This window comes from Anolis carolinensis, chromosome 2 (assembly GCF_035594765.1).
Source record: "Anolis carolinensis isolate JA03-04 chromosome 2, rAnoCar3.1.pri, whole genome shotgun sequence".
Taxonomy (NCBI): Eukaryota; Metazoa; Chordata; class Lepidosauria; order Squamata; family Dactyloidae; genus Anolis; species Anolis carolinensis.
This window is the reverse complement of record NC_085842.1, coordinates 30,670,004-30,691,010: the sequence shown is the minus strand read 5'-3', so window position 1 is coordinate 30,691,010 and position 21,007 is coordinate 30,670,004. Positions and strand designations below refer to the sequence as shown.

Genomic DNA, 21,007 nt, shown 5'->3' with positions numbered 1-21,007 from the left:
GTTCAGGGTTATCTGCTTGATAAGGTGTATGCCTGACGCATATAGATACGCTTTAATTGACTAATTTGATTAATTCGCTGAGTTTGTCTGCTTTTGATATGCTGACATGTTCACCTACAATTGCAGTGAAAGAGATACTCAGTGGATGGGGCACTTAAAATCCTTAGCTGGGAACATCTTTAGTACAGGAAATGTGGGAAGGCGACCAGGTAAACTATGAAACAGATTCAGGAGAAGCTTATACCCTGTTTCCCCTAAAATAAGACATCCCCCAAAAATAAGACCTAGTAGAAGTTTTGCTGAATTGCTAAATATAAGGCCTCCCCCAAAAGTAAGACCTAGCAAAGTTTCTGCTTGTAAGCAAGCCCGCCGAACAAAACACCAGAGCATTCAGGATTGGTAAATGTACGTACCATAGATTGTTGTACATGGAAATAATGGTAGGAACAAGAAATTCTTGACAGGATTCACAGTTTGTCTGGTTATGCTGGTTTGTGATGACAACTACTGTACAGTATATAATAAATGTTCATTTTTTTGTTCAACAATAAATGTGAATTTTTCTTCATGGAAAACTAAGACATCCCCTGAAAATAAGACCTAGCGCATCTTTGTGAGCAAAAATTAATATAGGACACTGTCTTATTTTTGGGGAAACACGGTAGAAAGAGGGGGATTAAGACAGACTTTGTCATATGTTACAAATGCAGTGTTTGGGAAGCAAACTTGTGTTTCCTGTTTCCCATATGTCTCCATCATTTTGATACCACCAGGTTTTCTAAATAAGGAGCAGTTGAAATCCATGACAATCAGAAAGAAGTTATTAACAATTATGTGTTCTAGCTAAATACCAAATTACATATATATTGATCTGTGGGTGCATCTACACCAGGCATGAGCAAACTTCAGCCCTCCAGGTGTTTTGGATTTCAACTCCCACAGTTCCTAACAGCCTACCAGCTGTTAGGAATTGTGAAAGTTGAAATCCAAAACACCTGGGGGACCGACATTTGCCCATGCCTGATCTACACTGTAGAGTTAATGCAGTTTGATGCCACTTTAACTATTGTGGCTCAGTACGATTGAAGCATGGCAGTTGTAATTCGATAAGGTCTTTCGCTTTCTTTGCCAGAGTGCTGGTGCCTAACCAAAGTACCAATCCCAGGATATCAAAGTGATATCAAACTGCATTAATTCTACCCTCAGTTAACGTAAACATATGTTTATCTGTAAAATTAACATACTGTCCTAAGCAAAAATTACACTGAGGCCCCTAGAGAAGAGAGGGCAGGTTAAAAATAAATTATTATTATTATTAATTTATTGTTATATTTTATGGTATTGAATGTTTGCCTTTTACATTGTGAGCCACCCTGAGTCCCCTTGAGGCGATAATGTGGGATATAAATTATCTCCACACAGTAGAGTCTCACTTATCCAAGCTTCACTTATCCAAGGTTCTGTATTATCCAAGGCAGTCTGCCTTTTAGTAGTCATTGTTTTTGTAGTAAATGTTGCAATGTTTTGGTGCTAAATTCATAAATACAGTAATTACTACATAACATTACTGTGTCTTGAACTGCTTTTTCTGTCAATTTCTTGTAAAACATGATGTTTTGGTGCTTAATTTGTAAAATCATAATATAATTTTATGTTTAATAGGCTTTTTTCTTAATCCCTCATTATCCAAGATTTTCGCTTATCCAATGTTCTACCGGCCCGTTTATCTTGGATAAGTGAGACTCTACTGTATTTACTTTATGAAGGGACCATAACTAAAACTACAGGATTTTTTGGTATCTTATTCAGTCTATATAAAAAGGGGAGGGAGAAGAGATTTGCAACCCTAATGCCACTGTAATAGGCAACGGAAAAGAATGTTTGCCACCAAGAGATTCTACAAAATAGAGTGCTCTCGTATCAGACATTCTCTGTTTAATATACAGAGATTACCGTTTAACTGTAACCCTAGAGATCCAGCACAGTTGCTCCATAGACACTGCTGTTGCTGCATTAATCTTATATCCATCCTTGGTCCATCCTGTCACGATGAATTTGAGAAGTTATCTACCAGGAAATACCTATCTTCAACAAAGGTCTGGATGTATATTACCTTTCTCTTTCTACACTGTAGAATTAATGCAGTTTGACACCACTTTGAACTGTCACGGGGCTCGGTGCTATGGAATCCTGGGAGTTGTAGTTTGGGAAGGCATCAGGACTCTTTGGCAGAGAAGGTGAAAGACATGGTGAAACTGTATCTTCCAATAGCATTACACCATGGCAGTTAAAGTGGCGTCAAACTGTGTTAATTCTAGTGTAGATGCACCCTTATTTATTTATTTAAAACATTTCTATTATGCCCTTCTCACCCACAAGGGGACTCAGGGAGGAGCACAACATATATACGGCAAGCATTCCATGCCAGGACATAAAATAATTATAAATATACACAAACATTAAAAACATTAAACATTTAAATCAGTTATACAGTAGAGTCTCATTTATCCAACATTCACTTATCTAACGTTCTGGATTATCCAACGCATTTTTGTAGTCACTGTTTTCAATACATCATGACCTTTTCTGTCAAATTTGTTGTATAACATGATCTTTTGGTGCTTAATTTGTAAAATCATAACCTAATTTGATGTTTAATAGACTTTTCCTTAATCTCTCCTTATTATTCAACATATTTGTTTGTCCAACATTCTGCCGGCCCGTTCATGTTGGATAAGTGAGATGTACTATAAAGACTCTACTGTAATTTAAAATCAGCTGTTTAAACCAAGCCTTAGCCTTCAAACAAGCACCATAGCTACTACTAGCTGTTAAAAAATGTAAATAAACCCGGCTGCTGTGAGTTTTCTGGGCTGCATTATGAATGCAGTTTGGTTCTACTTGAAATGCCATGGCTCAATGCTATGAGATCATGGTAATGCTTAAAAGTGTTGTTGAAGACTTTCATGGCCGGAATCACTGGGTTGCTGTGAATTTTCCAGGCTGTATGGCCATGTTCCAGAAGCATTATCTCCTGACGTTTCACCTGCATCTATGGCAGGCATCCTGAGAGGTTGTGACCTTTGTTGGAAACTAGGCAAGTGGAAGGTCCAGGGTGGGAGAAATAAGTCTTGTCTGTTTGAGGCAAGTGTGAATGGTGCAATTGGCCACCTTGATTAGCATTGAATGGCCTTGCAGCTTTAAAGCCTGGCTGCTTAAATCCTTTGTTGGGAGGTGTCAGCTGGCCCTGATTGTTTCTTGTCTAGAATTTCCCTGTTTTCAGAGTGTTGTTTTTATTTATTGTCCTGATTGTAGAGTTTTTTTAATACTAATAGCGAGATCTTGTTAATTTTCATTGTTTCCTCCTTTCTGTTGAAATTGTCCACATGCTTGTGGATTTCAATGGCTTCTCTGTGTCGTCTGGCATATTGGTTGTTAGAGTGGTCCAGCATTTCTGTGTTCTCAAATAGGATTCCCCAGTAAAGCCTTCATTAGGAGTGGTGAGCTCTTTCTGCGCATGCGCCTTTTAACCAGCCGCTCTTTCCCGGCTTGATCTTGATTCCCGCAGCAGCTCTTGAACGCCCCCACCCCGCTAGCCAATCACATTGCGACTCCGCCAGCCAATCACATTCCTCGCAAGGTTTCAAACGCAACAAAAGGTCTGTCGAAGGTCATATGACAGCCGCCGCCTAGAGGGAAGCATCATGTCGCTTTGAGGCAGTTTTGCTCATTATCAAAACCATTGCAGTTCCTTATTTCTCAAAACTATTGAGATAAAAAGGGGGTAGAGATTAATTCAAAGTGGAGATTTCCACTCTTCATTCAGATTTAACATTTAAATCCCATTTGGGGGTCATCCCCATTCACACATTTATTCAGATTGGTTCTTTAAATCACATAATATTTTAGGGGCTTAACACATTTATTCAGATTTTTTTATTTAAATCCTACTATTGGGACTTCATACACTTATTCAGATTTATTATATTATAATTTAAATTACTTAGATGTTAAAAATACTTAAATAAAATGTAAATAAACCATGTTTTAGGGGCTTCGCACATTTATTCAGATTTATTATTATTTAAATAGATTTAAATTTAATTAAATAATATTTTAGGGATTTCAGACATGTATTCATATTTATTATTTAAATCATACTATTGGACTTCATACATTTATTCAGATTTATTATATTATAATGTAAATTACTTAGATGTTAAAAATACTTAAAATGTAAATAAACCACGTTTTAGGGGCTTTGCACATTTATTCAGATTTATTATTATTTAGATAGATTTAAATTTAATTAAATCACATTTTAGGAATTTCACACATTTATTCAGATTTATTATTTAAATCACATTGTAGAGACTTCACACGTTTATTCAGATTTTTTATATAAATCATACTATTGGGACTTCATACATTTATTCAGTTTTATTATATTATGTAAATTACTTATATGTTAAAAATACTTAAATAAAATGTAAATAAACCACATCTTAGGGGCTTCACAAATTTATTTGGATTTATTATTTAGATAGATTTAATTAAATAATATTTTAGGGATTTCACGCATTCAGAATTATTATTATTTAAATCACATTGTAGAGACTTCACACATTTATTCTGATTTTTTTATATAAATGATGCTATTGGGACTTCATACATTTATTCAGATTTATTATATTATAATTTAAATTACTTAGATGTTAAAATACTTAAATAAAATGTAAATAAACCATGTTTTAGGGGCTTCGCACATTTATTCGGATTTATTATTTAGATAGATTTAAATTTAATTAAATGATATTTTAGGGATTTCACACATTCAGATTTATTGTCATTTAAATAACACTGTAGAGACTTCACACATTTATTCAGATTTTTTAATATAAATCATATTATTGGGATTTCATACATTTATTCAGATTTATTATATTATAATTTAAATTACTTAGATGTTAAAATACTTAAAAATGTAAATAAACCACGTTTTAGGGGCTTCGCACATTTATTCAGATTTATTATTTATATAGATTTAAATTTAATTAAATAATATTTTAGGGATTTCACACATTTATTCAGATTTATTATTATTTAAATCACATTGTAGAGACTTCACACGTTTATTCAGATTTATTATTTAATTAAATCACATTTTAGGGACCGGTTTGGCCTTCTTGCTGAATCATGTCCTATAGTTTACTTCTTTCACATTAATCTCTTTAAATCTTCATGCAGTTTTATAGACTCCTCTCCCCCCTTGTAAATTAATAGCTTTGAGATACACAGGGATTTTAATTCAAAGCAGAAGTTCACCCATCAAAACAAAGCAAAAACTCCAAATATGTTATCTGTCCGTGTGTAAATAATATTGCCCACATCCACATGTTCAAAAAGTTAAGGTATGTTTGAATTTGTGTTAGAAATATAGGCTTTTTCCAGATAACTAAGGATGCATCTACACTACTGGATCAATACAGTTTGGTTCTACTTGAAATGCTATGGCTCAATGCTGTGAGATCAGGGAACTCAGCATGGCAATGTTTAATTGGCAGTTATTATTGTTATCATTACAGTAGAGTCTCACTTATCTAACATAAACGGGCCGGCAGAACGTTGGATAAGCAAAAATGTTGGATAATAAGGAGGGATTAAGGAAAAGCCTATTAAACATCACATTACGTTATGATTTTACAAATTAAGCACCCAAAACATCATGTTTTACAATAAATCGACAGAAAACGTAGTCCAAAACACGGTAACGTTATGTAGTAATTACTGTATTTATGAATTTACCACCAAAGCATCGCAATACAGTAGAGTCTCACTTATCCAACATAAACGGGCCGGCAGAATGTTGGATAAGCGAATATGTTGGATAATAAGGAGGCATTAAGGAAAAGCCTATTAAACATTAAATTAAGTTATGATTTTACAAATGAAGCACCAAAACATGTTAGACAACAAATTTGGCAGAAAAAGTAGTTCAATACGCAGTAATGCTATGTAGTAATTACTGTATTTATGAATTTAGCACCAAAATATCACGATATATTGAAAACATTGACTACAAAAATGTGTTGGATAATCCAGAACGTTGGATAGGCGAGTGTTGGATAAGTGAGACTCTACTGTATATTGAAAACATTGACTTAAAAAAATTGGCTACTAACAAATTGACTACAAATAAAGATAGAATTGCATAAAATGAACTTTCAGTAGCAACATTGTCGGAAATTAAATCCATAAAAAGTTCAATGCTTGCTGCCTTGCGAAACACCTGTGGATCAGGGTGGGAGGCAAACTGCATCGGATAATCCAGAATGTTGGATAAGCGAGATTCTACTGTAGTATTATTTCTTCCCTGCCTCTCCACCAGTAAAATACATTTATTAAAATACATAAACCTAAGATTAAGATGCATTAAAACTACTCGTATTATAATACATAACTGGGTTGTTGTGAGTTTTCCGGGCTGTATGGCCAAGTTCCAGGAGCATTTTCTCCTGACATTTTGCCCACATCTATGGCAGGCATCCTCAGAGGTTGAGGGGTCACCTCTGAGGTACCTGCCAGGAGAAAATATCAGGAGAAAATGCTTCTGGAACATGGCCATACAGCCCGGAAAACTCTCAACAACCATGTGATTCTGGCCATGAAAGACTTCAACAACACATTATAACAGGTAAATTTGAAATTCATAGTTTAGAATTAGGCCTGCCAAAAAAGATAGGTCTATAGTTCTGTTTTAAATTACAGGAATTATCTAGCTGAACTACAAGTTCTAGCATTCAGTTGGGTCTTCATCATGGGAGTTAAAGTGGAATCCTATTGGTATACAGCAATTGTGTAGTGTGGAAGGAAGGGCCTCTAGTGGCGATGCCAAGCAAGGCTGAGAATTTGGTGGGTTTCCCCCCTTCTCTCAATCTTTTCTTTCAAAATGTTTCTTTCCAGAGAGATGCCAATGCTCCCACCAAACTGTCTTGTAAGTTTAGGCTATTTAGCTCAACCTGAATCTCTGGAAGGACAGTTATTGAGGCACGCAGCAGAAGGAAAAAGCAAAAAGGCCAAGAAGCTGTTGAAAAGAGGTAAAGCCAAATTGTTTCATTCTCAGTTTTTTCTGCCTTGAAAGTTGGTTCCTTTGCAACATATCTTCCCTTCCAGATCCAATAAGAGGGCAGATTGATTAAAAATAAGGATTATAACAAACTGCTAGAGTTTATATTCCCATTTTCTCTATTTCATGTATAGCAAGAGAGAAGGTACCACATTTCTTAAATTTTAAGATCTCATTGATTGTAAGATGCACACTAATATCAGTACAGGCAGTCCCCAAATTAGGAACAAGATAGCTTCACAGATTTGTTCTTGTATATAAGTCAGAACAGGAACATTTTAAAGTGTAACTCCAACCAAAAATACAGATTTTTTAGATCTTTGGATAGCATAGGGAAGGGTTAATTGTTTTGCTTGTTTTGTTGCCTGTGCCCCTTTTCAAAAGATTTCACCCCACTTTCTTTCCTTGTGATAGTTGGATTTTGAACAATTTGGCTTGTTGTGAAAATAAGGATTGGTGATAAAGCTTCAGTGGAGACACCTTTTCCCCATGATAACTCTTTCAGGAGTGAATTTCCCTGCAGAGGAGTAGATTTCTCTCATTTTCTGTTGTCTCAGCCCAATTCTTAACTTTGATTCGTTTGTAAGTCAGATATTTGTAACTCTCGGATTGCCTGTACCATCAACAGATAGATATAGATATACACACCTGTTTTTGGAGACATTTATATGGTGAAAAAAGTGTGTCTTAAAATGGAAGAAATGGTCTTGGCTGAAAGGGAAGCTTTATGCTGCTATATGTAGCTTTAACTGCCATAAAAAGGTAAAGGTTTTCCCCTGACGTTAAGTCCAGTCATGTCTGACTCTGGGGGTTGGTGCTCATCTCCATTTCTAAGCCGAAGAGCCGGCGTTGTCCATAGACACCTCAAAGGTCATGTAGCCGGCATGACTGCATGGAGCGCCGTTACCTTCCCGCCAGAGTGATCTACTCACATTTGCATGTTTTTGAACTGCTAGGTTGGCAGAAGCTGGAGCTAACAGCAGGCGCTCATTCCACTCCCGGGATTTGAACCTGGGACCTTTCGGTCTGCAAGTTCAGCAGCTCAGTGCTTTAACACACTTCGCCACCGGGGCTCTTAACTGCCATACTTTCCTCAAAACCTATTGCTATTTTTCATGAATTTTAAATGTCTTTCCTTCAGGTGTGGATGTGGATTGCCACAACACTATGGGACAGACCGGTTTGTATCTCGCTGCCCTTCTGGAACGTGCCGCTGTCGGCCGACTGTTTCTGCACTTTGGTGCCAATCCCAACCAGTGAGTCCTGTAGAATTTCATAGAAGACATCATAGCTGTTCTTCACATAGTCTGCCTCTAAGTTCAAACTAACTGCTCCAAAAACAGAATGTTTTTGTTTCCTATTCCAGAACATACATTATATTATATTATGTCATATTTGTCTCTATACAATCAGCTGTTCACTTTCACTGGGGTTAGGGCAAGCATGGGCCAACATCAGCCCTCCAGGTGTTTTGGACTTCAACTGCTGACTGTTAGGAATTGTGGGAATTGATGTCCAAAACACCCGGAGGGCGCGGTTGGCCCATGCCTGCTATACACTCAACTGGATGTAAAAGTGAAACATGTAAATGTGGAGGGCCGACTGGCTTGTGCTTGTAGCAGGGGAGGTGGGGTTGCACAGGCTGAATTTTTCCCCTGCCTTTTGTTTCATGTTGCAATTGTGCATTATGTAATGCACATTATATGTGGTGCATTCTGTTTGTGCATCATGTATTGTGCAACAGCACTTAGTTATTGACCTGCATTGTGCAGCACTGCTATGCTGTATGTGAATCCATAGTGCTTGCCTAGTTCAGATATAGGATATGCTATGTTGAGGGGATGCTGAATTTCAGCCATAGTGTGACAAGTATAAGACTGGATTTACACTGCCCTATATTCTGCTTATCCCAGATTATCTGGCAATATGAACTCATATAATCCAATTCAAAGCCGATAATCTGGGATCAGATCCTTGGATATAGGGCAGTGTATATCCAGCCCAACAGAGAGGAAAAAGAGTTCCTCTATCAGCTCCGGCTCCCCATGCGGGGACATGAGAGAAGCCTCCCACAAGGATAGTAAAATTTCAAAACATCCAGGCGTCCCCTGGGCAACGTCCTTGCAGATGGCCAATTCTCTCACACCAGAAGTGACTTGCAGTTTCTCAAGTCACTCCTGACACAGAAAAAAAATGTATAAATCTACAAATTTATGCCAAAAGGATAGATCTACCTTCGGCAGCAGGGATATAATGAGTTTCAGGTGCAGGGTGTGGGGGTTTCCTGTTAACCAAATAAGTGTAAACATGAAACAGTTACATTAGATGAGTCCCCAGCAAATCATGGTTAGCTGTAACTTGCTTGTTTTTTGCATCCTGACTTCTCTTCTTTCTTTGTTCCTTTTCTTTCCTCAAGCCGCTGTTATGATGGCAGCACCCCAGTCCATGCTGCAGCTTTCTCTGGCTGCCAAAGGGTTCTTGGCAGCATTCTGCAAGCTGGGGGTGATTTACGATGCCATGACCAAAAAGGCCGCACACCTAAAGATTGGGCTCAACAAGCTGGGAGTGACCAGAATAGTGAGGTACTGATTACTAAATGCTGGTAGGAGAGCCTTGCAAAGAAGCCTACAAAATGTGTGTGGTTTCATATTTCAGTAACCTGCTGGGTGCTGGCAATAGAGAGCTCAGTCTTGGCATTTGGAACATATCCTTTGCAAATACAGTAGTCTCACTTATCCAACATTCTGGATTATCCAACGCATTTTTGTAGGCAATGTTTTCAATACATCATGATATTTTGGTACTAAATTTGTAAATACAATAATTATTACATAGCATTACCATGAATTGAACTACTTTTTCTGTCAAATTTGTTGTATAACATGATGTTTTGATGCTTAATTTGTAAAATCATAACCTATTTTTGATGTTTAATAGGCTTTTTCTTAATCTCTCCTTATTATCCAAGATATTTGCTTATCCAACGTTCTGCCGGCCCATTTATGTTGGATTAGCGAGACTCTACTGTATCAGAGTTTTACTGTATTTTCTCTGTCCTCCAGCAATGTGCTTATTTGCCTGTATGCACTTCGTTTTGGCCTGTGCTTATAAAGGGATCGCTAAATACAACGCTGCTATAAAGAGCTGTTTTATTGTCTCACTCCATTTTCTTTCCATTGCTTCCAGGTCATGGACTTCATACAGCAATGCTGCTCTCATATGGCTATGGTGGTGCAGCATGGGGACCAATCACTCTATTCAAAAGCTCTAACATCAACTCCACGCAGCCTGCACTCGTCTTTCTCATCGCTGTTATCTCCCTCCTTCTGGTAAGAATCTATCCAATGCTGTATTTTTAATACTGTAAGAACCAAACTGAATTTATTTGCCTTGACCTGGTAAGGGCTTTATCACATGATGTGAATAAGTTGTAATTGCAGCAAGATAATAGGGTCTACAGCCAGTACTTATCACATAATGCCATATTTCTCCCGTTGCTGCACTGGTGAAGCATATCTTTTCATTAATGGGGAAAGCCCATCACTGGCTCCCAATATTGCTACTTCAGTGAGTGGGTCTAATTCTCCACCTTCCCCCCTTCTATTTCTTGTTATTCCCAAGCAGGCCGAGGTTGAATTAATATATGGAAGAGTCAGCCCTTGCTTGTGGATTTCAGTGGCTTCTCTGTGTAGTCTGACATGGTGGTTATGAGAGTGGTCCAGCATTTCTGTGTTCTCAGAAAATATGCTGTGCTCTGCTATGGCACCTAATGAACCCAGTGATTCTGGCCATTAAAGCCTTTGACAACACTAAGAGGAACAGTTTGATATCAAAACATTAATGTGTCTTCAGAATGACAGCCTTTAGGTAGTCCTGTCCTGTCAATGTATGCCTTTTTCATTTTTGTCCAATAATGCAAGAAACAAAGTCTCAAGGCATTGTATGTACTAGACATTGTAGTACTACAAGTTATCTGCCTGTAGATATTAATAAAATATTTTGCAAAGATAATTGGAACAAAATGTACAAGATAATTTTCTTCCACGGAAATAACTACAGATGTCAAGAGTCAGACGCCAGTTAACAAACAAAACAGAGTTTATTCCGAAGATAAGCCAAAAATGACATAAACACAGAAAATATCCTTGAAACACTTCACTTATCAGTGTTTCAAGAGTAGTTTGGACAATAATAACTCAAAAACAAGCCAATTCAGCTTTGGAGAACAAATAGAGTTGACTGCTAGAAAATATGCAAAATAAACGAAGGCTAGAAACCTTCCAGAAACTGCAGAGAATAACTGAAAGTGCAAAAAGCCTCTCTTGGCTTCAAACCGTTTCTGAAAACAGACAGCCGGCTCTGCGGGTTTAAAGGGACAGTTCCCAAAAGAAAAACAGCAAACTGGCTAGAAAACAAACAAACTAGAAAAGCAGTAAAACTGCTTCCACGGTGCAGATAAAGCCGAGAGCTTCAAAGGGATGATGAATAGCCGTCGTCAGAAGAATCCAAGGTCAGGTCAGGAGGCAGCAGCAAATTCCGAAAGGCAAACCAGTAGTCAGAAGCCGGGAGTAGTAGTCAGTCAGAGGGCGTAGACAGAAGCCAGGTCAAATTCAATCCAAAGTCCGAAGAGGGTGCAGTCATCCAAACCAGGTCCACAATAAGACACAGCGAGAGCCAAGCCAGATGATATCAGCAGCTAGAAATAGTAATCAGAATGCAGTCCAGGGAAACCCACACAGTTCCATCCCTCTGCTGCAGAGCAGTCCCATAAAACTTACATCCAAATCACAGTCCAAGTCCAGTCTTCACGGAAACACAGAGATCCCAATGGCGCCTCAGCAACACCTTGCCACACACAAAGTGCAGTGGCCAAACATTCCCATTTTATTCCCCTTCTTCCTGGGTGACCAAACACACCCAAACACCAGGTGTCCCAAATCTACTCAGAGTCTGAACTCCACACAGCTAGAGCTCGTGGATCCGGAGTACCTAGCAATTCGTCGGAGTCCCAATCATCCTGCCCACACTTAGCCCCATGAACACTTAAAGAACCATCCTCCCTTCTCCAAGCATCCCAATTGGGATCAGCTCCTGCAGAAACCCCAGGTTCAGTAGTATCCATAGGCCCCAAATCCCCAGACATCTCCGGTGGCTGTGCCCATTCAGTGCCCGCTTCCCCAGCCACCACCTGTTCCTCAGCATCCATTTCCCCAAACTCCCCATCTGAATCTTCCTCAGAAGATCCCCCATATAGCTCTCTAAGTCGCTTCCTGCGCAACTCCTCCAGTGAACCCTCATCACGAGGGTTTTTTCTTCTTTTTCGAATTCCATCACCATCAACCATAATCCCCGAAGGCGCAGTCACAACAACAGAAGTCATCACATTGAATGTCTTTTTCCCTTAGTTGTAATTCAAAGCATCTCAAGTTACATTGACATTACAGATAGGGGGCCATGTGAATTTTACTTGCACTAAATGTGGTGCAATGCTATGTTTTGCTCTTTGGTCTATATTGGAAACAGTCTTGGACAGCAATGGCTCCCAAAGTGATCCATTTAAAATTTATTTATTTTTTATTTTATTTACAGTATTTATATTCCGCCCTTCTCACCCCGAAGGGGACTCAGGGCGGATCACATTATAACACACATAGGGCAAACATTCAATGCCCATAAACACATCAAACAGAGACTGAGAGACACACGCAGAGGCAAGTTAACCTTCTTCTGAGGCGATGTTCGATTCTGGCCACAGGGGGGAGCAGCTGCTTCATCATCCACACTGACGGCACTTCCTCATTCCAGGTCGTAAATTAGTTAATCTTGCCTCCCCACTTTATAAGTGGTACCTTATCTCCTACTTGATAGATGCAACTATCTTTCGGGTTGCTAGGTCAGCAACGAGCAGGGGCTATTTTTTATTTTTAATTGACGGGTGCTCACCCCGCCACGGGCTGGCCTCGAACTCATGACCTCATGGTCAGAGTGATTTAAGGCAGCTGCTCAACAGCTGCGCCACAGCCCGGCCCCTGGGACCGACACCTGGGACCAGGTGTCAACTTTATTTTCATCTTCATCGCTTTGATACTTCATCTTGTTGATGGGAAGCTTCCCACCGGAGTGGAAATCATGTATTGGAAGATGGCAAGCTATTTAACATCAGCAGATTGAAAGCCAAAACCAAGGTCACAATAACATCTGTTATAGAACTCCAGTATGCCAATGACAATGTTGTCTGTGCGCATTCAGAAGAAGACATACAAGCTGCACTAAACACCTGTGCAGAAACATATGAGAAGCTTGGCCTTTTATTGAACATTGAGAAAACCAAAGTGCTCTTCCAGCAGGCACCATCCAACCCCTCTGCAATGTCACAAATACAGCTTAAATGTGTAACATTAGAAAATGTTGACCATTTCTGCTACCTTGGCAGCCTCCTCTCCACAAGCCAACATTGACACTGAAATACAACACCGCCTGAGCTCTGCGAGTGCAGCATTTCTCCGAATGAAGCAGAGAGTGTTTGAGGATTGGGACATCCATAGGGATACCAAGTTGCTAGTTTATAAAGCTATTGTCCTCCCAACCCTGCTCTATGCCTGTGAAACGTGGACTGTCTACAGATGTCACACTCAACTCCTGGAACAATTCCACCAGCGTTGCCTCCAAAAAATCCTGCACATCTCTTGGGAAGACAGGTGGACAAATGTCAGCGTGCTGGAAGAAGCAAAGACCAGCAGCACTGACGCGATGCTCCTTCTCCATCAACTCCGCTGGACTGGCCACGTCCGAATGCCCGATCACCGTCTCCCAAAGCAGTTACTATACTCCCAACTCAAGAATTAAAAATGGAATGTTGGTGGATAGGAAAGGAAATTTAAAGATGGGTTTAAAGCGAACCTCAAAAACTGTGGCATAGACACTAAGAACTGGGAAGCCCTGGCCCTTGAGCGCTCTAACTGGAGGTCAGCTGTGACCAGCAGTGCAGTGGAATTCGAAGAGGCACGAATGGAGGGCTTCAGGGAGAAACGTGCCAAGAGGAACGTGCATCAAGCCAACCCTGATTGGGATTGCCTTCTATCTGGAATCCAATGCCCTCACTGTAGAAGAACATGCGGGTCAAGAATAGGACTCCACAGTCACCTACATACACTTGGAGAGCCATCATACTCTGACAATGAAGGATTGCCTAAGTCAAGGTCTATATTGAGAACCATTTTTGGAAACTACTGAAACAGAAACCCATTAGTAGAGCTGCAAATGGTTTGCACTCCTTACTGTTCATGTTGATGTCAAAAAAGTGTCCACATTATCTTCTCTTTGTGTAAAAATGCACCAAATATTTTCTCCTCCTCCTTCTCTTGCTATAGGACTCTATCCAGCCCTAAAGTGTTTGGAAGCCCTAAAGAGCCAGCTATAGGATACGGAAAAGTAAGCAAGCTTCTTGGGAGGGTAGAGTTCATTGCACATCATAGATTCTTGGCTCACAAATCTTTGTGTCTCTTTTTTAGCTTTGTCCAAGCAGATACCAGCCTCCAGGAGTGGCTGCTTTTACATTCGTTGTGGACAGCAATGATCTTGTCAGGGGCTCCGGGGAGCCAGACTGGAGCTACGAGAATGGACCGTACACACTTATGAGGAAGTAAAGCCAGAAAAATAATCTTCATTGTTTTCTTTATGTGGCCTGTCTCTTCCTTCATTTCCCTGACATCAATATAACAATCCCAAAACCCAAGGAGGCAGATGGCTATTGGGAAGGACTCTTGTCATTTTGCATCCAAAGATTTATGAACCTTACTCTGTGGCAGTGACATAATTTGTCAGTATACATTGACATGTCTTCTGTTTTGATTCCCAATTGACAATTAATTTTCTTTTCTGAAGTGCTATCAGTTTAGGTATGCTAGGTTGAGGCAAAAAAGAAGTACTGGCCTAAAATTATCCAGTAAATGTAGCAGTTGTGTCTGAACATGAGCACACACAAGTAGCTGAACTTTAAGTGTCTCAAATTCCTGCAACATGAACACTTGAATACATATTGAACAATTCATCCAATAGTTTACATCAGTGGTTCTCAACCTGGGGTCCCCAGATGTTTTTGGTCTACAACTTCCAGAAATCCCAGCCAGTTTACCAGCTGTTAGGATTTCTGGGAGTTGAAGGCCAAAAACATCTGGAGACCCCAGGTTGAGAACCACTGGTTTACATGATTATTTGTATGAGCATTTATTTATTTATTTATTTTACAGCATTTATATTCCGCCCTTCTCACCCCGAAGGGGACTCAGGGTGGATCACATTGCACACATAAAGGCAAACATTCAATGCCATAACATAGAACAGAGACAGACAAGACGCAGGCATAGGCTGGCTTCGAACTCATGACCTCTTGGTCAGAGTGATTTGTTGCAGTTGGCTTGCTTTCGAGCCTGCGCCACAGCCCGGCAAACAACACTGAAAAAAATAGATTTAAAAAACAATGGCTTAAATCTGTGTTGGATGGTGGAGATGATAATGGAGTGTAGGACACAATTACAGAATTACAACTTCTTAAAAAATTGCTTGGATCTAAGTCCTAATTCTGAAGACATTGCCTTTGATACTGTTTTTTACAGCTTGCTATGGAACGGACAATTTGTCACAGTGCGAAGCTTGAAGCCAGAAGCTCACCCCAACTGTAGTAAAATGCGTGGAGCCATAGATTTGCTCATAGCTGAACAAGAATACTACAGGTAATGGTGCCAGCAGACGGGTTTTTCTAACCTGTTCAGTCATGCATGGAAACAAACTTTTATGTGGGGGTTCCTAAGTCTTCACTGTGCCCTTCTTGTTTCTTATAGCCAGCTCCATCATCCCCACCTCCTGCTTTTTCTAGCTGTGAGTCTATCTCTGGACTTTCAAAATCTCCAGCTCGTCTTTGAGAGAGTAGAAATGTGTTCCCTCTACTATGCCTTGCACTGTGAGGTAAGTTCAGCTGTCCAGGAAGCTATTGGTTAGGAGCCCAGACTACAAGTAATCAGTTCAAATGGCTACAAATTGTAAGGCATGCAAGCTAAATCTTAGGGAAGAGCAGTTAAGGTCTGTTTGATACTGGAATAAATTGTCTTGGAAGGTGGGAGACTTCCCTTCTTTGGAAGGCGAAATGGGCATATGTCAGGATTGCTTTGATTGTGTGTTCCTGCATAGCAGAATGGGGTTGGACTAGATAGTCCAGAGGCTGGCTGGCCATCTGTCTGGGGTGCTTTGATTGTGTGTTCTTGTGTTGTGGACAGCTTGGAAAGCATGGATGAGGAGATGCTGGTGGGAGGATCAATGGTCGAGTTGAAGCCCAGCAAGACCCTAGAAACTCCCTAGCCAAGCTCTGAAGTAACGTCCAGTGAAGGAGCTAGACAAGTGCAAGCAAACTCCTCTGAGTAGGCTGAGGAATTGTTAACGATTCCAGTTTTCGTGAATCTGACAGAAAATCGTCTCAGCTGCACAGGCCCTTGAGATTGGCTGAGAAGAGAGCCAGCAACAGGCAATACCTGTGGACTTAGGATTTAAGGAACTGAAGACTGGTACCTGGTTGTTGGCTTCAACGCTAGTTCTAGAAGCTATAACCCTGGACTTGATATCTTGTGTTTCCTGAACCCTGGAATTACCTTGGATCTTGGTTTACGAATTCTAATTCAACCTTGTGGTCTGGAAATCATCTTAAGACTACGAAGCAGACATGTGGATTGTGTTGTCGAAGACTTTCATGGCCAGAATCACTGGGTTGCTGTGAGTTTTCCGGGCTGTATGGTCATGTTCCAAAAGCATTCTTTCCTGATGTTTCGCCCACATCTATGGGAGGCATCCTCAGAGTTGTGAAGTCTGTTGAAAACTAGGCAAGGGGTTTATATGTGGAATAATGTCCAAGGTGGGAGAAATAACTCTTGTCTGTTTGAGGCAAGTGTGAATGTTGCAACTGGCCATCAAGTGATGACCATGTCAGACTACACAGGAAGCAGGCAGGCTTTGAGGGTGCAGGGCTATTCGATGCTGGCCAGTTGCAACATTCACACTTAGCTCAAACGGACAAGAGTTCTTTCTCCCAGCCTGAACATTATTCCACAGATTTATAAACCCCACTTGCCTAGTTTCAAACAGACCTCACAAGCTCCGAGGATAACCTGCCATAGATGTGGGTGAAATATCAGGGGAGAATGCTTCTGGAACATAGCCATACAGCCCAGAAAACTCACAGCAACCCAGACACGTGGATTCTCTCTTGTGCTATTCTGTTAACGTTTGCCTCTCTATTGGACTGTCAGCTTGACCTTGGACTGGTGATTTATGCTCTGCTGGGTTTTGGAGGTTGACGCTTTGCAGGGAATTGGACTGGATGGTTCTTGGGGTCTCTTCCAACTTTGTTATTCTAGGAGGTAACATTTATACCCTGCTTTTCTGTCAGTGAGCTCAAGGTGATGTACCTGGCTCTTCTTTTCACTCATTCCTCACAGCAGCCCTGAGAGGTAGGTCACACCGAGACAAAACATCTGAGCCATGGTCGATCATAAATATTGCGACTCACTGGGGACTCCAATAGTAGAGCTACTGTACCATGCTACATCTCAAGTAGCACCCTAGTTCTCAAGTCAGAAGGTGGGGCTCCTTTTTTCATCCTCCAAACATGCTTGTTTCATTCTTCCCATCCCTTTAGAATTCCAGCACTCTGCCGCCTTCAGCAACTCAGCTCCTGCTACTGCAGGTTTCCGAAGCACTCTCGTTTCTGCATTCCTGGGGGTACGTCCATCGCTCTGTGACCTCCCACGCCATTCAGCTGGTGCGGCCTGGACTCGCCAAGCTCAGCAATCTCGAATACATGCAGAAAAGGTTGGTGGAAGCAGTTGCTACCTTCAGGAGACCCTGATAGGTATCCAAGGAAGCCTGACTGCATGGATTCTGTTTCAGGACAGAGAAAGGTGATTTTACCTGGCCTATTCCGCTACCTCCACCTCTCTACAACTGGCTACCCTTTGAGGTCATCAGGGAGCGGCCAGCCTCGGTGAAGTCTGACCTCTACAGCTTGTGTGCAGTGATCCAGGAGATCTTCACAGGTTGGTTTCTGGCTAAAGTATGAAGTGGTAGACAATTGTACAATTGCACTGTTTCAATGCATCTTGCAATTGAAAGGTGCTACCATAATTTTAGGAGATAACCTTGTTATTATGCACTTTACTCTGACCTCCTTTACTCCCCTGACATTTGATGGTTGAAGTTGATATTGCTATTGTTTTAATACTTTTTATCTTGTTTTATGTATTTGTTAAAATCTGTGCCTGAATTCGTTTGTGTTTTATATTGCTTGTTACTTGTTTTTATTGTCTTGTTTTATATTTTTTCTTGTTTACATTATGTCCTTTGGGCTTGGCTCCATGTTAGCCGCCCTGAGTCCCTTCGGGGAGATGGTGGTGGGATATAAAAATAAAGTATTATTATTATTTTATTGTATGACGCAGCAAACAAGATAGATATGCTGGATTTCATATCACAAAATCACAAGTCGAACACTTCCCAAGTGTCTAGGACTGTGTGATGTATTTTCGGATGATGCGTGCAGATCCCAGTAGGGTGGCCTTTTGCAGTTGGCAGATCGTGATTTTGTCAATGTCTATTGTTTCCAAATGCCAGCTGAGATTTTTTGGCACGGCACCCAGTGTGCTGATCACCACCGGGACCACCTGCACTGGTATCTGCCAGAGTCTTTGAAGTTCAATCTTGAGGTCCTGATAGCAGCTGAGTTTTTCCTGTTGTTTTTCGTCAATGCGACTGTCACCTGGGATGGTGACATCAATGATCCATACCTTTTTCTTGTCCACAACTGTGATGTCTGGTGTGTTGTGTTCCAAAACTTTGTCAGTCTGGATTCGGAAGTGCCACAGTATCCTTGCGTGCTCATTTTCCAATACTTTTGCAGGTTTGTGATCCCACCAGTTCTTTGCTGCTGGGAGGTGGTACTTGAAGCATAAGTTGTTGTTGTTGTTGTTGTTGTTGTTGTTGTTATTATTATTATTATTATTATTGTAGTATTCTGGTAACCTATGGCACAATGTGTTAAGCTTATTAACAAAATACCCTCCTTATAAATGCACAGCAGAGTAACTTATTAACACCAGCAGTACCCAGCACCAGTAGTCAAAAGTGATAAAAAGAATGAAAACACATAGACCAATGTTATCTCTTCCTTAGGAGGCTTTTTAAATAGCAAAATAATATGGTTGCACTCTTTACAAAAACAAATAAACATAACACAAATAAAGGTCTTTATACATCCTTCTTTGCTTCCATGCTGGGCTTCTTTCTCATGCAGATGAACAATTTTTAGCTTCGCTCTCACAGAGCCTCCTCTCACAATGAACTTACACAGGAGTTTCATACAGTAGCTTTACACACAGCATCTTTCACACATAAGGCCTTCAACCTGGGGCTTCTCTCACCGTAGCTTCTCACATCAAGCCTTCTTACATAGAGGCCTTCTTCATACTGAGGCATTCTCACACTCTCACAACACTAGCTTTGTCCCATGAACTCTAAAAGGCTTCAGCCTACTCACTCTCCTTAGGGCGACGCTAGCTTATTTAACCCTTTCAGTGCTTAACTCACATTTTTGTAATTAAAAATACCTAGTTAATTTTTAATTTTTCTGACACAATGATTGTGCAATTCTAGCAAAAGAATTGTTTTCAAAATAAAGCTTGAAGGATGGAGTAAAGTGACATGACTTTACCCGTTTTTCTTGTTTTACCCGTTACTAATTTTTCCCATCAATGAAACAATGAAATCCAATAACAATTGAACTACAGTGCAACAATGGGCATTCCACAGATATATATAAACCCAGTTTGCCTAATTTCCAACAGACCTCACAACCTCTGAGGATGCCTGCCATAGATGTGGGCAAAACGTGAGGAGAGAATGCTTCTGGAACATGGCCATACAGCCCGGAAAATTCACAGCAACCCACCAATGGGAGAGATATGAAACTGTGTGATAAGTAAAGGTCAAACACAAAACGAACTCAGTACAACAAATCTAGTGTGTGATAGTCATAGGATTTTGCAATGTCCAGTAAAATTGGCTAAAGATTCAACCTAGACAGAAGGAAATACACATCTTCCCACAACAGATAATAAATATAAATAATGAGGTGCTGAAGATGTGTTGATGGTCAAGGACTTTAAATGGCTTGAAAATGTGATTTAATAATCAGAAGTAATAATAATATTATAATAAATTTATTTTTGTATGCCACCTCCATCTCCCCAGCTGGGGACTCGGGGCGGCTCACACGGGGAACAAGCCCAATATAATCACCTAAAATCATAAAATAACAATTTAGACATCAGACAATACAATTTAAAAACAATTTAAACAAGTCATAGTTAAAATCGACATAGTTAAAATGTTAAACAATCATCCAGGCATTAAAGGTCCAATATAGGATAACATCTGGGCAATAATCAAAACTGATTTAGGGAGTGTCTATTACAAATAGGACATACATCAAATAGATACAATAAGTAGAGGTAAAATTTTAGTGTTTTGGAAGATAGAAAGTAGATATTCAGGGATTCTACCTAAGCTGTTAATTTTTATCCCCAAATGTTAAGCGATAAGTATTTTCCAGGTGAAGTCCCTTGGGGTGAATTGGATGGCTACGCTGTGAAGGAGATGATGGAGGCAGGAGAGTCTCTCTCAATCGATGCCCGTGTCCCACAGCCTTTTTATGATGTGGTCAAAGATGGCACAGCCTTAAAGGAACGTGACCGGAAAGGCACCTTTCCAAACTTACGCTATTTATTAAGGACAGCCCGACAGGTGAGGAATTGAGTTGGGTTGGACTTTTGAGTCCATTCA

At 40.2% G+C, this 21,007-nt stretch overlaps 1 protein-coding gene across 2 annotated transcripts; it reads left to right on the top strand.

Moving 5' to 3' along the window:
- The first annotated feature begins 1,938 nt into the window (after positions 1-1,938).
- Positions 1,939-20,995, top strand: LOC107983902 (inactive serine/threonine-protein kinase TEX14). 2 transcript variants are annotated; one of them, XM_062969587.1, is made up of 12 exons: positions 1,939-2,096; positions 6,964-7,097; positions 8,268-8,382; positions 9,543-9,708; positions 10,313-10,455; positions 14,497-14,557; positions 14,638-14,768; positions 15,742-15,858; positions 15,967-16,090; positions 17,811-17,983; positions 18,062-18,207; positions 20,778-20,995. In XM_062969587.1, the coding sequence occupies exons 1-12, from the start codon at positions 2,050-2,052 to the stop codon at positions 20,978-20,980; spliced, it is 1,560 nt and encodes a 519-aa protein (XP_062825657.1). In that variant the 5' UTR covers positions 1,939-2,049; the 3' UTR covers positions 20,981-20,995. The 2 variants fall into 2 exon arrangements, with proteins under 2 accessions (XP_062825657.1, XP_062825658.1); XM_062969588.1 differs by lacking the exon at positions 1,939-2,096 and adding an exon at positions 4,517-5,411.
- The last annotated feature ends 12 nt before the right edge of the window (positions 20,996-21,007 follow it).